At 37.9% G+C, this 18275-nt stretch overlaps 1 protein-coding gene across 2 annotated transcripts in view; it reads left to right on the forward strand.

Annotated features, from left to right (window-relative positions):
* The window catches only part of LOC110139145 (phospholipid scramblase 1-like), a 46355-nt gene extending 37445 nt beyond the window's left edge, over positions 1 to 8910 (forward strand). For both annotated transcript variants that reach the window (XM_020896762.2, XM_020896760.2), the window contains one exon: positions 8810 to 8910. In XM_020896762.2, the coding sequence (XP_020752421.2) occupies positions 8810 to 8906 (97 nt within the window). In that variant the 3' untranslated portion in view covers positions 8907 to 8910. The remainder of the gene's footprint in view (positions 1 to 8809) is intronic.
* The last annotated feature ends 9365 nt before the right edge of the window (positions 8911 to 18275 follow it).

The raw sequence follows: 18275 nt of genomic DNA on the forward strand, positions 1-18275 counted from the left end.
TTCATTGAAAAAGGTAATCATTGCTCATTTAGAAACCATAGATATGTAGAAATATTTAAAAAGATTTCATTGAGTCTTAGGAGAAAATGAATATAGCAACTATCTTCGTTCTCCAAATATTATGAAATAACAGGAAATGGCAGAAGAAGTGTGCAGGAATGTGTCATACAGTATTAAGCAATTTGGAGAAAGAGAAAAATAAATAGCAGATCAAATGCAGCTGAGGAAAAATTAGTGAACCGGGATACGTAGTTGAGGAAATTATTCATAATAACCTACAGAGACAAGGAAATATGAAAGTTAAGAGTCTCAAGATAGGATAGGGAATAATAACTGCTAAAAAAAAATTTCCAGAAGAAATACAAATTCAGTGAAGCAAAAAGGACAACATATCTTAAGTAATATAATTAAAAATTAACATCTATATAAATCACAGTGAGGTAGAAAAACAGTAAAGAAAAATAAGTAACCAGAAAGAAAAGAAAAATCTACTACAAACAATAGACTGACAATTGCCTTCTTAATAGAAAGAGTGGAAGCCAGAGAGAATAGAATAATAGCTTCAAAGTATTGATTTAAAAAACAATTTTAACTCTCAATTTCAATTTTCTTCAAGAATATCTCAAGGAGAAGAGCAAAATAAATAAGTTTTTTTTAAATCACATTTTTTACACACATAGATCATTTCTAAAGGAGATAATTCAGGAAGAAGGGACATAATCTGAGAATAATCATCTGAGGTTCAATAATACGAACAAATAAAATGCTAACTATATTTGTGAATGTAAATGTGTTTTTACAAATAAATAGCAGAAGAGGTTCAAGACAGCAGCATAAGAACCACCTGAATTCACCTTCTCCCATGGACATATCAAATTAACTCCTACATAAGGAATAACTGTGGCTTCCCCAGTGGCTCAGCGGTAAAGAATTTTGCCTGCAATGCAGCAGATGAAGGAATCATACATGACTGAAGCAACTGAGCACACACACATGTACATGGGATATTTCCCTCTGAAAAAGAGCCTGAGAACTAGATAAACAACTCTTCAATGATGAAGGAGAAAAAGATCAATATAGGATGGAGAAACAGAGATGTGTTCTCACCAAAAAAATGCATACCTGGTGTGGTGACACACAATTGGGAGGGTCTCACAAATACAGAGCTTATCCCTAGAAGCAAAGGGTTGGTGCCTACTCAGGCACTCCAAGTCCAAGTCTTGGGACCTGGGCTAGAGAAATGAGCCCCCAAACATCCGGCCTTGGAAACCAATGGGGCCAAGATACGGGAGATTCAAAGCACTGCAGGGAACAGAGATTCCTCTCTTAAAGGGCTTACATGCAGACTCACCCCAAGACAGCACATAAAGATGCAGTTTGAAAAACATCTAAATGATATTAGCTAGTGAAGGGGATTCACTAGCTAGTCTTAAAGTGTGTTCCAGAGGGAAAAGGGCCTGTTGAGACTTTCCAGATAAAGTGCTAGCATTTTATGCTTTTATGTTCTCATTCTACGTTGTAAGGGCCAGCACTAGTAGGTGCCAGTTTTGCTACTGTGCTAGTGCCGGTGGTCATACTCTGCCGGTGGCCTTGTTAAAGCCCGCAGGCATCCCTTGGCTCCAAGCTCACCTGCAGTCCTGCTAAAGCCAACAGATATATACAGTCAACACAGGGGGATAACCCTTGATCACCTGACTTTGGTGGCCAGGGGTGCTTGGGCTTCTGGGCCCCAAGTGACTGAAACAGTCTGAGAGATAGTTCTTAGCAGGCTACCGTGTGCCAGACCATGACATAGACGGGAGGCTAAAACAGAGCCCTAGTCTTCCTGTGAAAAAGGCTTCTTTACTTGGGCTGGAGCCTCAGCTTGAGGGGCAGGTTTACCATACATCTAGAGGCTATGAAGTTGTTCTCAGGGAACATAGGCTGGGGGGTTCTATTTTTTTACTCTTTTGGTCTTGCCTCAGCTCATGGTACTTTTACTAGGAAGGAGGTTACACATTCATCTAGAGTCCCAGTGTCTGTAAATGTCACCAAGGGATACATCCAAATTACTTGATTTGGAGTCCAGCAGGGTTTATGACTATCCTCCCAAAGAACTGTATATATTTACATACCCTAAAACTTGCTGCTTGAGGAAATGGCATCCAGTGAACCTGAAACTAGGTCCTGACAGATTCCTCCTTTGAACACTGAAAAGTCTTGATTTCAACCACTGGGACCTATCAACAACAAATCTGGGTGCTTAGATAATCACAAAAGTTTGAGAGATAACTAAGAGCAAGGGTTAGGTAAATGATAAGGTTCATCTCCTATACAAGAGCATTCCTTCACGACTGGGAGAGGTAGCTGCTTTGCCTAACATAACACAGAGTCAAGAAAAATGAAGAAACAGAGAAATACACTCCAAATGAAAGAACAAGATAAAACATCAGAAAATAAAATTTAATGAAATGGAGATAAATAACTTACCTAATAAAGAGCTCAAAATAATGGTCCATAGCATTCAGAAGACTGAATGAACACAGTACATTTTTATACTCTGCAAAAAAACCCCATTAGAACTAAGAAATTCAGTAAAGTTGCAGGTACAAAACCAATGTACAAAAACCTGTTGTGTTTTTATGCACTAGAAATGAATTATCAGAAAGAGAACGTAAGAAAACAATCTTATTTACAATGAAATCAAGAAGAATAAAATAACTAGAAATAAGTTTACCAAAAAGTGAAAGACCTGTACATTGAAAACTATCAGACATTGATGAACAACTGAAGAAGACAAATAAATGGAAAGATATTACATGTTTGTGGGTTGGAATAATTAGTTCAGTTCAGTCACTCAGTCATGTCCAACTCTTTGTGACCCCATGGACTGCATAACACCAGGTTTCCCTGAACATCACCAGCTCCCGGAGTCTGCTCAAATTAATGTGCATCAAGTCAGTTATGCCATCCAACCATCTTGTCCTCTGTCATCCTCTTTTCCTCCTGCCTTCAATCTTTCCCAGCATCAGAGTCTTTTCATATGAGTCAGCTCTTTGCATCAGGTGGCCAAAGTATTGGAGTTCCAGCTTTGGCATCAGTCCTACCAAGGAATATTCAGGGCTCATTTCCTTTAGGATTTACTGGTTGGATCTCCTTGCAGCCCAAGGGACTCTCAAGAGTCTTCTCCAATACCACAGTTCAAAAGCATCAATTCTTTGGCACTCAGCTTTCTTTATTTCAACTCTCACATTCATACATGACTACTGGAAAATCCATAGCTTTCACTATATGGACTTCTGTTGTCAAAGTAATATCTCTGCTTTTTAATATGCTGTCTAGGTTGCTCATAGCTTTTCTTCCAAGGAGCAAACGTCTTTTAATTTCATGGCTGCAGTCACCATCTGCAGTGATTTTGGAGCCCAAAAATAGTCCTTCAGTGTTTCCATTGTTTCCCCATCTATTTGCTATGAAGTGATGGGACCAGATGCCATGATCTTAGTTTTCTGAATGATGAGTTTTAAGCCAACTTTTTCACTCTCTTCTTTCACTTTCACTGGTCCATATTTCCTAAAGTAGATAGAACAAATAATCCTAAAATATATATGGAACCATAAAAGATACTGAAAGTCAAAGCAATCTTGAGAATGAAGTACAACTCTGTGGGCATCATGCTCCCTGATTTCAAATGATATTAAAAAGTCATATTAATCAAACAAGTTTGGTATTTGTATAAAAACAGATACATAGATAATGAAAGGGCATAGTAACCTCAGAAATAATGCATGCATATATGATTGATTTATGACAAAGAAGCCAAGAATATACAATGGGGAAAGTATTGGCTCTTCAATAAATGTTAATAAAACTGAATAGTCACATGCAAAAAAATAAAATTAGACTACTGTCTTATACCATTCACCAAGATCAACTTAAAATGTTTTAAAGAATTAAATATAAGACCAGAGACCATAAAAATCCTACAAGAAAACACAGGTGATGAACTCCTTGATATTGGTCTAAATAAGGAATTTTTGGATCTGACTCCAAAGGCAAGGGCAACAAGAGCAAACTAAACACATGGCTTTATTTCTTGTTTTTTAAAGAATCTCCATACTGTTTTGCATAGTGGCTTTATCAATTTACATTTCTACCAACAGTGCAAGAGTTTTCCCTTTTCTCCACATCCCCTCCAGCATTTATTATTTGTAGATTTTTTTATGATGGCCATTTTGACTGGTGTGAGATGATATCTCATGGTAGTTTTGATTTGCGTTTCCCTAATAATAAGCAGTGTTGACCCAGCAGTCCCACTACTGGGTATTTATCCTGAGAAAACCATAATTCAAAAAGACACATGTGCCCCAATGTTCATAGCACCACTGTTTACAATAGCTATGACAAGGAAGCAACCTGGATGTCCATTGATAGATGCATGGATAAAGAAGTTGTACACACACACACACACACACACACACACACACACACACACACACATATATAATGGAATATTACTCAGCCACCAAAAGAAATGAATTTTAGTCAGTCGAAGTGAAGTAGGTGAGCCTAAAGCCTGTTCAATGGAGTGAAGTGAGTCAGAAAGAGAAAAACAAGCATTGTTAATATATATATAGCATATATTTGAGGGAAGCTCAAAAGGCAGATATATGTATGCAGCAGAAACCAGCACAACACTGTAAAGCACTTATCATCCAATTAAAAATAAATTAAACAAACAACACAGGAAACTACATCAGACTGAAAGCTTCTGAACAGCAAGGACCCCATCATCAAATGAAAAGGCAACCTACTGAATGAGACATGTCTGCAAATTTATGTCGAATAAATGTTAATATCCAAAGTATAATTAGAACTCATACAACTCAGTAGTTAAGAATAAACTAACAGTATAATTTTTAAATGGGCAGAGAATCTGAATGGACATTTTCCCAAAGAAGACATGCACATGGCCAAGAGACACATGAAAAGATGCTCAACATCATTAATCATCAGGGAAATGTAAATTAAAACTTCAATGAGATGTCACCTCACATCTGTTTGAATCACTGCTATCTAAAAGGCAAGAAATAACAAGTGTTGGCAAGCACTTGGATAAAAAAGAATCTGTACACTATTGGTGAGAATGTAAACTGGTGCAACTACTATGGTAAATTCTATGCAGGTACCTCAAAAAAATAAAAATATAACTTCCATATGATTCAGCAATTCTACTTCTGGATATTTACCCTAACAAAATAAAAACTTTACCTTGAAAAGACATTTGCACCCTCATGTTCATTGCAGCATTATTTAAAGTAGCCAAGTTATGGAAAACAATGTAAACATCCATCAATAGATGAAAGGACAAAGAAGACGTGGCACACCCATGAGAGACTACTATTTAGCTGTAGAAAACACGGAAATAAGTCAGAGCAAGAAAGGCAAATGTCACATGACTTCACTTGCATGTGGAATTTAAAAGACAAAACACACAAAACTGAACCACATTAAACTAATAGAAGACACTGGAGAACAGGCAAAACGGGGAAAGAATCAAGATGTAAAAACTTTCTACTTATAAAATAAATAAGTGGATATGATATACAGCATGGTGACTCTAATAATATTGTACTGTATATTTGAAAAGTGCTAATATAGTACATTTTAAAAGTTCTGTTTACAAGAAAAAATGTTGTAACTTTATATGGTGGTAGATCCTAACTGAACTTAATGTGGTGATCATTTTGCAGTGTATACAAATATCAAATCGTTATGTTGTATATCTGAAACTAATACAATATTTCATGTCAATTGTGTCTCATAAAAACAATAGTAGCAAATGTCTAATTTTTGAGATCAAAAAAAGCAACACTAAAATAATAGACAACAAAAGTAAATAAGCTGTGAGAAAATCACTAGAATTAAAATGTCATAAGGTCTTTGTATTGTTCCGGAGGTGAGTTAAATATGCATGTTAATTTCATGGACAACCACTGAAAAAAGGAAAGGACTTAATAAATTGCAAACTAGTAGAGAGGAGAAATGGGAATAAAATACAGGCAAGCAAACAAATGAGTGAAAGAATCTATTTAGGGGAAAAACCAAGACGAAAAAAGCATAGACAAAGTGTGACAAATAGAAACATTGTATTTTCTACAATGGTAGAAAATAGCTACCTATTCAGGTATATCAATATGTCAATTAAATATATTCTATACAATATCTTGGGCTTCCCTTGTAGCTCAGTTGGTAAAGAACCTGCCTGCAATGCAGGAGACTCGGGTTCAATTCTTGGGTTGGGAAGATCCCCTGGAGAAGGAAGATGGCAACCCACTCCAGTATTTCTTGCCTGGAGAATCCCATGGACAGAGGAGTCTGGAAGGCTACATACAGTCCATGGGGTTGCAAGAATTGGACACAACTTAGCAACTAAACCAACACCACCACACAATATCTTATAATACCTACAATAAATGTAAATGGCTGAATATTGCAAGTAAAAGAATAGATATGGTTCGATTTGAGTTTTAAAATATTCAGAGGCTCTGTATAGGAGACAGACCTAAAATAAAGACAAAAATATTGAAAGAAAGAAAATATGGGATAAATTAGCAGAAAAATGCTAACCATAAGTAAGCTAATAAAGCAAGGTCACTATCAGGAAAAAAAAAATAGACGTTAGGACAAAAAAACACTATTGGGGCAGACAGAGGGTAACTACATAATGATAAAAGTTTTACTCAGAAGATAAATAATTCTAGGCTTTTGTGTACCTAATATAAACCTCAAAATATAGAGAAACATGTTATATAGTTAGTGAGAAACTCATCATCATAGTGGAAAATTCATACAGCTTTTAATTTTTACTCATTGTAGAAGACAGAACCTTAGTAAACTTATTTAAATTTGAACAAAAAAATTAAGAAGCTTGATTTAAAGAATGTATGTAGAACTCTGTATCAAGAAAGTACATAATATAGTTTCAACAAACATTTTTTTATAAAAATTTTTCTCATAATAGGTCAAGAAGGAAGCCTCAACATATTTCAGAGAATGGGTATAATTTGGACTTTAGTGTCTAAGCAAGTAACAGTAAATTAGATGTTGATGAAAATACACATTTAAAAATATTTTGTACAGGAAAACATGTAAATAAGTCAGGGATAAAAAGTAACACAATAAAAATTTTAAAATACATTAAATTAAATAATATTACATTTTAAAACTTTTAGAATGCAACTAAAAATGTTAAAAAGAATAATATAGCTATAAATACTTTTGAAGAAGAGAAAAAAGTGAAAAAATAATGAACCTAATATCTATATAAAAGCTTAGTAAAAGAACAGAACAAACCCAAGGGAAGCATAAGGAAAGAAGTATTGAATTACTGATCAAAGATAAATGAACAAATAGCATTTACACCTGGTTTCTAGATAGAAAAGAACTTTCAAAGCAATTAAGTCACAGAGTAAAAGACTGCTAAATTAGAATATTTTAACTTCTGTGCGTGTGTGCTCAATAGCTCAGTCATGTCCAACTCTTTGCAACTCCATAGACTGCAGCCCACCAGGCTCCTTGTCCATGGAATTTTCCAGGCAAGAATACTGGAGTAGGTTGACATTTCCTACTCCAGATATTAAACTTCTGTACCTCAAGACAAATCATAATATTAAACTTTCAAAAGCAAAAATAAAGTAACTAAAATATATGATTCATATATGACCAAGAAATAATATCATTATATTAATAAAAAATTTACTTAAGTGACAAAAAAATCAAATCCCAAATGAAATGGATATAGAATATTAAAAACTAATTAATTCAGCCATTAATAAGGCAATACAGATAACCAGTAACTATATGAAAATCTTTTCAAAAACATATGATGTAAAGGAATAAACAACAATGAATTATCTCTTTTAATTTTTTCTCCCAATCAGGTTGCAGGAATCAGAAACTCAAGAGCTATACATACAACGTTGGGGGGACAAACTGAAAATATCCATCAAAAATTATAATGTTGATATTTTTTCATATGTATTGCTTTCTTCCAAAAAATTAAGAGATGCGGACAATTATGTAGGGCTCCCCTGGTGTTACAACGGTAAAGAATCCACCTACAACGCAGAAGCTGCATGAGATGCAAGTTCAATCCCTGGGTTAGGACTATCCCCTGGAGAAGAAAATGCAACCCACTCCATTATTCTTGCAGAAATTCCATGGACAGAGGAGCCTAGCAGGCTATAGTCCATGGGTCACAAAAGAGCTGGACACAACTTAGTGACTAAACAGCAACAACAATTCTGTGTACTCTAGTAAACAGAAATGTATACTCTATGTTGCAAAATTCATTCAAATAAATAAAAAGTGTTAAAATCTAAAATGTAAGGTAAGAGATTTATGAATCACATTATAAACTATCTATGAAGTAGAATGTTAACAACTCAAATGCTAAATGATATGAATATTCAGTGTATATTATTTAATGAAAAAAGTAGGATATAAGTATATTATAATGCTAATTATGTACTTGGAAGGAATTTAAACCAAAATGTTAATGGTGGATCTTGGAGAATTGAAATTATACATTTTTCCCTTTTGTATTTCTGTATTTTTCTGTATTGAGTATAAATGAATGAAAAAATACAAAGGAAAATAAAGTAAGGTGAAATTAGTTGCTGTTCTCTAAGGGAAACAAATTCATATTATATTCAAATTTATTATTTTGGTGTATTAAGAGTAGTCAAATAATCATACTTAATCCCTTAGAAGTTGCCTGTTACTGCTATTAAACCAGCCTAATCATATTTGTGTTTCATTTTCATCCTAGGGCTACATGTATTTTGAACTCTGGTCATAAAAGTCAGCCTGAAAAATCATGCCAGATATTACTGGCATTAAGTTTTGCCAGTCCTCATCAAAATTAAACAACTTTTATTTAGACTATATAATAAAGTTTTATTTCACTAAAATTATTTGTATGATTTTTTCTACATAATAGGACATACAGCATTTAATTTTCTACATAATGAACCACACCAAAAATTTAGGAACTTAAAAACTATCATTGAAAACAAAAATAAACAAATGGAACCTAATCAAACTTACAAGCTTTTGTACAGTAAAGGAAACCCATCAACAAAACGAAAGACAACCTACAGACTGGAAGAAATATTTGCAAATGATACAATCAACAAGGACTTAATCTCCAAAATATACAAATAGCTCATACAACTCAATAACAAAAAAGCAAAAACCCAGTCAAAAAATGGGCAGAAGACTTAAGGGGCATTTCTCTAAAGGAGACATAGAGATGGCCAATAGACACATGAAAAAATGCTTAGTATCATTAATTAATAGAGAAATGCAGATCAAAATTACAATGATGTATCATCTCACATGAGTCAGAATGGCCATCATCAAATGACAAATAGGATGTGGAGAAAAGGGAACCCTCTTACACTGTTAGTGGGAATATAAATTAGTGCAGCCACTATAGCAAACAGTATGGAGGCTCCTTAAAAAACTAAAAAGAGCATTGCCATATGATCCTGCAAAGCCACTCCTGCGCACATATTTAGAGAATACTCTGAATTCATAAAGATCCATGCACCCCAATGTTAAAGCAGCACTGTCTACAATAGCCAAGACATGGAGACAGCCTAAATGTCCAATTACAGATGAATGGATAAACAAGATGCGCTACATATACACAACAGAGTACTATTCAGCCATAAAAACAATGGAATAATGCCATTTGCAGCAATATACATGAACATAGAGAAACATACTAAGTAAGCTAGATAGAGGAATGACAAATGGCATATGATATCACTTACAAGTGTAAACTAAATAGAAAATGATACAAATGAAGTTATTTACAAAATAGAAATAGATCCATAGACACAGAAGAAAAACTTATGGTCACCAAAGCGGAAAGGGACATAGGGATAAATTAGGAGTTTGGGATTACCATATACACATATACCATTTTATATAAAATAGGCAACCAACAAGGATTTACTCTACAGTACAGGGATTTATATATGTATAACTGAATCAATCTGTTTTATACCTGATGGTAACACAACATTATGAATCAACTATTCAGACGTGACTTAGGGACTAGACAACAAAAATATACTTCAATGAAAAAAAAAGATCATTGTATTTAGCAGAGTATTCTGCTGTATAATTCTCCTTATCAAGACCTGGATCATTCATGCATGTGCAGTCACTTAACAGATTGACTGTGAACTGTCTCATCCCAGATGGTCTCATTCATATGTCTGGCTGTTGCCTAAGTTAGTAGGGGCATCAGGCCACATAGTTTTCATAATCTAGAAGGCTAGCCAAAACTTTTACACATGATGACTATATTGGAAAAGCAGCAGGAAAGCAAGCTCAAATGTTCACACTCATCCCAAACCTGTTTCTATTATACCTACTAATGTCCCTTAGCCAGAGCAAGTCAAATAGCCAAGTCCAGATTCAAGAAGTGGAAAAATAGACTCTACTTCTTTATGGAAATGCTGAAAAACACTGTGGCTTTTTTATTCTCCCCTTCTACCCCGTCCACCCTCTGGTTATAGTTATTTCATTCTCCCCACATGCAAAGTATTCTCAACCTTCCCAGAACTTCTAAAATTCTCTTTCACTTACAGTATCAGGTTGAAGTCCAGTATCATGTGATTTGCATCATTTGTGAATGCAAGCAAGGGTACCTAGAGATAGTTCCTCTTGATTCAGAGATGTCAAAACTAAAGAGACACACCAAACAATAGTGCTGTGTTATGTGCCATGCTCAGTCATGTCCGACTCCATGGACTGTGAGCCAAGGTGGAAATAACTACAGTAAACAAATGGAACTGATCCACAGCAATTTTAGAACTCAGATGGACATGTGCTGCCAGCTCCCCTTACTCTAGGAACAGAGAATGTTCTGCCCTCGAGCTGCGCTCTCTCGTCCACTGTTCTCTGTAGCTCTGCCCTCGGGGATTTGGGCTCTGCCTTCTGGGACATTTTCCTTTTCTAAATGAAATGGCTGTGTTTTTAACTGAATAGTTTTGTCGCCCTTTTCCTACTTATAGAAAGTTGGAGATAGAAGTCTTTTAATTTTAAATTGTCTCAGTCTCTTTTAAGTCTATGTCAATATAACTCTCTTAAAAACTGTGTGGCTTTCCATGTATCAGATTTAGCTCACTATATTAGAAAAAGCTACATTCAGTTTCTTTTCAGGACAGGCCTCTATCTCTGAATTTACTAATAGCTAGTCTAGTTTCTTTATATGTAGCTGGGTTCTAAAAGCAACCAGAGGACACAACCTTATGCATAAGCACTTTTCAAGCCTCTGTTTAAATCATTTGCAAATGTCCCATTGGCTAACTCAGGTCACATGTCTAAATCCACATTCAGTGGACTTTTAAAGAGATCCCATTCCTTGATTTGAGACACTGTAAAATATTGTGAATGTTTTTTTCACAATCCACCACATTATTTAATGGGTGATTTTTCTTGATTTGAGTGTGCCATAGATTGAATATTTCTGTCCCTCCCAACTGATATTTTGAAACTTAATCTCCAATCTGATTATATTTGGCAGTGGGACCTGTAGAAGGTGATTCATTCATGAGAATGGAGCCTGCATGAATGGGATTGGGGCCCATATAAAAGGGCCCCCCCTCAGGGAGCTCCCTTGCCCTTTCACCATGTGAAGGTATTGCAAAAGAGTGTAGTTCAAGAAGGGGATCCTCATCAGACACTTAATCTGCCAGCATCTTGATCTTGAACTTTCCAGATTTCAGAACTGTGAGAAATAAATTTCTGTTGTTTATAAGCCACTCAGTCTATGGCATTCTGTTATAGCAGCCTAAACCAACTAAGTCAGTGTTACCTAAAAAATAGTCTTTTTTTTTTCTTTTTCTTTTCCCACTTTTGGATATTTATTGAAGAAAACAAAAACACTAACTTGTAGGAGACAGGAAGAATAGAAGACAAGCATGCCCCAGCATGTGCCGCAGAAGAAATTTATAATTATTGATAAACTGGATGCTTCAAGGTGTGAGACTCATGGAATAAGTTCAGAGGGAACAGTTCATAATCTGGAAAACAAGATATGATCCTGGGGTTGGAAAACTGTTTCCCAAATGGTATCTCAGAGTCACATGTTTTACATATCTGAAGGAAAATCTATAGATAAGAATATTAGTCTTAGTTACTAACTTGTTATTGATTACTGTTTCTTGATTACTTAATGGTTAATGATCACTTTGTTCTTTGGCCCTGAAGGCCACATGAGTTATAGCTTAACTCCCTGCACATTCTTTCCTTCATGGCTGAGAGTATAATAAAGCTGGTATGGATTCAGTTTCTGCACCCTCACCTTGGAGCGGTGTTGGTCCCCTGATCCTCACCTTTCACTGAACTCATGTGTCTCGTTTCTCATTCTCCCGCCGCACCACGCTTTCAGAAACCTGCTTGTTGAACCGGACTTGACACTAACTGGAAAAGATACATGTACCCCGACGCTCACTGTGGTGTTGTTCAGTCACTCAGTTGTGCCCAGCTCTTTGTGGCCCCGTGGGCTGCAGCACTCCAGGATTCCTTGTCCTTCACCATCTCCCAGAGCTTGCTCAAACTCATGTCCATTCAATCAGTGATCCCATTCCAACCATCTTGCCCTCTGTCGTCCCCTTCTTCCTCTGCCTTCAATCTTTCCCAGCATCAGGATCTCTCCTAATGAGTCAACTCTTCACATCAGGTGGCCAAAGTACTGGAACTTCAGCTTCAGCATCAGTATGTTCATTGAGGTGAATATGATTTCTGGTATCCCTTTATTGGAAGTTAGTCAAGGTTTTTTCCTCCTACTCCTGTGTTTCAGGGTACATCTTGAAGAAGTCAATGGGTAAACTGCTGCATATTTCTAAGATTCAAACTCATAAATTTCTTTGGGTGCACAGGCTAATTTTCCCCAGGTAGCGTTAATGGAAAGTCAGGTCTGGCTGCTCAACACTTGAAAGCCAATAGTCCAGAGGCAAGGTTGGTCAAAAGTTTGCTCTACTTTGCATACCAGCAACTGTTGGAGAGAGTCCACATGTCCAAAGGCCCATTCCCTGCTGACAATTGAAGACAAGAATTTTTAAATGGGGAGTTTCGGGGGTGTATAGGAAAAAGGAAGGGACTCCAGACAGAAACAGCAGTCAGCTCTGACAGTCATCTTGAAATTGATCATGTGATTCTCTGACCAGCATCATCCTGATTGTTTTAAGTACAGTTAATATTCAGGTCCAGGATCACTTTTTTTCCAGTTTCTCTGAGGCCAGGTCTTGGAATTGTGCCACCTATGCCAAGGACAGTCTGGTCCTCCTGCAGTTAACTTCTTCTATCAGGTAGGGTTTTTAGTTTCTACAAAACAGCTCAAAGCATATGGCTCAGAACATTATTTACAGTCTTTGTAGAAGAACTAAAGGTCCTCAACTTTGCTTAATGATTAAATATAATTACTTTATCCTGTTTGATTTCCTTTGTTTATGGATTTTCTCACTTCTTAGATTAAATATTCTTTAAAGTTTTTCTACAGACAAAAGGCAGGCTGAGGACATTGGGGGCAGAGGGCGGAAGGACTATAAGGTCCTGCTCTGTTTCAGTAGTAAGTGAAAGAGTCAAGTGCCTCTGAGAGTCAGGATAGTGGAAGCACGCAAGAGAAAAATTAGAAAGATTCTCTAAGAATAATGCAAATTTATCTGATGTTTGTGCACATATGAGAAAAAGGTTTTGATGAAAACTCTTCAGGTGAATGTGCATATTATCCGTAAATACATCGATGAGGCCCATGGCACACAAAAGAGAAACTATTACAGGAATCTCTTTGCAGGAGTGAGTCAGTGCTGCTGTCCATGTGCCAACCTATTAGCCCAAAACTCAGTCCAGCAGCCATCAGTGGACTGAAGAACAGGCTCAACCACCTTCAAGATGACTTTAGTCAAATGGTGTACCACACACCCAGGTCCTTCAATAATGGTTCTGTACTGGCAATCTTGACCTCTTTACCAATCTTCAATTTAGGCATTTACAGTCATATTTCCACCATGATAATATGGAGAAATCTACCTGAAAGTTGGTGAAATGATAATGGGATTCAAGCCTATTAAACATTTTTTTTTTGTATAATGAGAGAAAACTCTAATAAAAGGGCTCCTTGAGACCTAGAATAATTCTTAGGTATAAGGTCAATTGCTCAGTGAGTCATGTGCATGCTCATTTGCTTTGGTCATGTCCAACTCTTTGTGAACCCACGGACTGTAAACCACTAATCTCCTCTATCCATGGGATGCTCATGAAAGAATACTGGAGTGGATTGCTCTCCTCCAGGGCATCTTCCAGACCCAGAGGTTGAACCTGTGCCTCCTGCAGCTCCTGCATTGCAGGCAGAATATTTTTAAATTTATTACTTTTTTTAATTGAAGGATAGTTGTTTTACAGAAGTTTGTTGTTTTCTGCCATACATCGACATGAATCAGCCATAGGTGTACATGTGTTCCTCCCTCTTGAACCGCCCCACCCCACCCTTGTAGGTTGATGCAGAGCTCCTGTCTGAGATCCCTGGATCACACAGCAGATTACCATTGGCTATCGATTTTACAAGACCCAGAAAAAAGGAGCAATGATCCCACAAGAGACTGAACCAGACTGCCTGTGAGTGTCCAGGAGTCTCCAGTGGAGGTGTGGGTTGGTGCTAGCCTACTGCAGGGTAGGGAGCACCGAGTGTACCAGTACATGCATGGGGTCTTTAGGAGGAGCTCACTGTAATCTTCACTACCTCCACCATAGCTCAGTTCAGCTCAGCCGCTCAGTCAGGTCTGACTCTGTGACCCCATGAATCGCAGCAAGCCAGGCCTCCCTGTCCATCACCAACTCCCGGGGTTTACTGAAACTCATGTCCATTGAGTCAGTGATGCCATCCAGCCATCTCATCCTCTGTCATCCCCTTCTCCTCCTGCCCCCAATCCCACCAGGCAGGAGGGTCTTTTCCAATGAGTCAACTCTTCACATCAGGTGGCCAGAGTATTGGACTTTCAGCTGTAGCATCAGTCCTTCCAATGAACACCTAGGACTGATCTCCTTTAGGATGGACTGGTTGGATCTCCATGCAGCTCAAGGGACTCTCAAGAGTCTTCTCCAACACCACAGTTCAAAAGCGTCAATTTTTCGGCGCTCAGCTTTCTTCACAGTCCAACTCTCACAACTATACATGACCACTGGAAAAACCATAGCCTTGACTAAATGGACCTTTGTTGGCAAAGTAATGTCTCTGCTTTTTAATATGCTGTCTAGCTTGCTCATAACTTTCCCTCAAAGGAGTAAGTGTCTTTTAATTTAATAGCTGCAATCACCATCTGCAGTGATTTTGGAGCCCCCCCCCCAAAAAAAAAGTCTGACACTGTTTCCACTATTTCCCCATCTATTTCTCATGAAGTAACGGGACCGGATGCCATGATCTTAGTTTTCTGGATGTTGAGCTTTAAGCCAAATTTTTCTCTTTCCTCTTTCACTTTCATCAAGAGGCTTTTTAGTTCCTCTACACGTTCTGCCATAAGGGTGGTGTCATCTGCATATCTGAGGTTATTGATATTTCTCCCAGTAATCTTGATTCCAGCTTGTGCTTCTTGCAGCCCAGTGTTTCTCATGATGTACTCTGCATATAAGTTAAATAAGCAGGGTGACAATATACAGCCTTGACGTACTCCTTTTCCTATTTGGAACCAGTCTGTCCTTCCATGTCCAGTTCTAACTGTTACTTCCTGACCTGCATACAGATTTCTCAAGAGGCAGGCCAGGTGGTCTGGTATCCCCATCTCTTTCAGAATTTTCCACAGTTTATTGTGATCCACACAGTCAGAGGCTTTGGCATAGTCAATAAAGCAGAAATAGATGTTTTTCTGGAACTCTCTTGTTTTTTCGATGATCCAGCGGATGTTGGCAATTTGATCTCTGGTTCCTCTGCCTTTTCTAAAGCCAGCTTGAACATCTGTAAGTTCATGATTCACATATTGCTGAAGCCTGACTTGGAGAATTTTGAGCATTACTTTGCTAGCGTGTGACATGAGTGCAATTGTGCAGTAGTTTGAGCATTCTTTGGCATTGCCTTTCTTTGGGATTGGAATGAAAACTGACCTTTTCCAGTCCTGTGACCACTGCTGAGTTTTCCAGATTTGCTGGCATATTGAGTGCAGCACTTTGACAGCATCATCTTTTAAGATTTGAAATAGCTCAACTGGAATTCCATCACCTCCACTAGCTTTGTTCCTGATGATGCTTTCTAAGGCCCACTTGACTTCACACTCCAGGATGTCTGGCTCTAGGTGAGTGATCACACCATCATGATTATCTGGGTCGTGAAGATCTTTTTTGTACAGTTCTTCTGTGTATTCTTGCCACCTCTTCTTAATATCTTCTACTTCTGTTAGGTCCATGCCATTTCTGTCCTTTATCAAGCCCATCTTGCATGAAATGTTCCCTTGGTGTCTCTAATTTTCTCGAAGAGATCTCTAGTCTTTCCCATTCTGTTGTTTTCCTCTTTTTCTTTGCATTGATCTCTGAGGAAGGCTTCTTATCTCTCCTGGCTATTCTTTGGAACTCTCCATTCAAATGGGAATATCTTTCCTTTTCTCCTTTGCTTTTTGCTTCTCTTCTTTTCACAGCTATTTATAAGGCCTCCTGAGACAGCCATCCTGCCTTTTTGCATTTCTTTTTTATGGGGATGGTCTTGATCTCTGTCTCCTGTACAATGTCATGAACCTCTGCCCATAGTTCATCAGGTACTCTGTCTATCAGGTCTAGTCCGTTAAATCTATTTCTCACTTCCACTGTATAATCATAAGGGATTTGATTTAGGTCATACCTGAATGGTTTAGTGGTTTTCCCCACTTTCTTCAATTTAAGTCTGAATTTGGCAATAAAGAGTTCATGATCTGAGACACAGTCAGCTCCCAGTCTTGTTTTTGCTGACTGTATAGAGCTTCTCCATCTTTGGCTGCAAAGAATATAATCAATCTGATTTCAGTGTTGACCATCTGATGATGTCCATGTGTAGAGTCTTCTCTTGTGTTGTTGGAAGAAGGTGTTTGCTATGACCAGTGCATTCTCTTGGCAAAACTCAGTCCCCTATAATGAAAAGGACATCTTTTTTGGATGTTTGTTCTAAAAGGTCTTGTAGGTCTTCATAGAACCATTCAACTTCAGCTTCTTCAGCATTACTGGTTGGGGCATAGGCTTGGATTACCATGATATTGAATGGTTTGCCTTGGAAACTAACAGACATCATTCTGTCATTTTTGAGATTGCATCCAAGTACTGCATTTCGGACTCTTGTTGACCATGATGGGTACTCCATTTCTTCTAAGGGATTCCTGCCCACAGTAGTAGATATAATGGTTATCTGAGTTAAATTCACCCATTCCAGTCCATTTTAGTTCGCTGATTCCTAGAATGTCGATGTTTACTCTTGCCATCTCCTGTGTGACCACTTCCAATTTGCCTTGATTCATGGACCTAACATTCCAGGTTCCTATGTAATATTGCTCTTTACAGCATCGGGCCTTGCTTCTATCACCAGTTCATCCACAAGTGGGTATTGTTTATGCTTTGACTCTATCCCTTCATTCTTTCTGGAGTTATTTCTCCACTGATCTCCAGTAGCATATTGGGCGTCTTCCAACCTGGGGAGTTCCTCTTTCAGAAACTTTCATTTTGCCTTTTCGTGGGCTTCTCAAGGCAAGAATACCGAAGTAGTTTGCCATTCCCTTCTCCAGTGGACCACATTCTGTCAGACCTCTGCACCATGACCTGTCCGTCTTAGGTGACCCCATACGGCATGGCTTAGTTTCATTGAATTAGACAAGGCTGTGGTCCTGTGATCAGATTGGCTAGATTTCTGTGATTATGGTTTCCGTGTGTCTGCCCTCTGATGCCCTCTTGCAACAACTACCGTCTTACTTAGTTTTCTCTTACCTTGGACGTGGGGTATCTCTTCACAGCTGCTCCAGCAAAGCACAGCTGCTGCTCCTTACCTTGGACGAGGGGTATCTCATCATGGCCGCCCCTCCGACCTTGAATGTGGAGTAGCTCCTCTCGGCCCTCCTGCACCCTCTCATCCGCTGCTCCTTTGGTCCCAGGTAAAAAACAGGGAGGAAACACAGCTGCACCCATCAACAGAAAATTGGATTAAAGATTTACTGAGCATGGTCCCATCCATCAGAACAAGACCCAGTTTCCCCCTCAGTCAGTCTCTCCCAAGG

Source organism: Odocoileus virginianus, chromosome 4 (genome assembly GCF_023699985.2).
Source record: "Odocoileus virginianus isolate 20LAN1187 ecotype Illinois chromosome 4, Ovbor_1.2, whole genome shotgun sequence".
NCBI classification, from domain to species: Eukaryota; Metazoa; Chordata; class Mammalia; order Artiodactyla; family Cervidae; genus Odocoileus; species Odocoileus virginianus.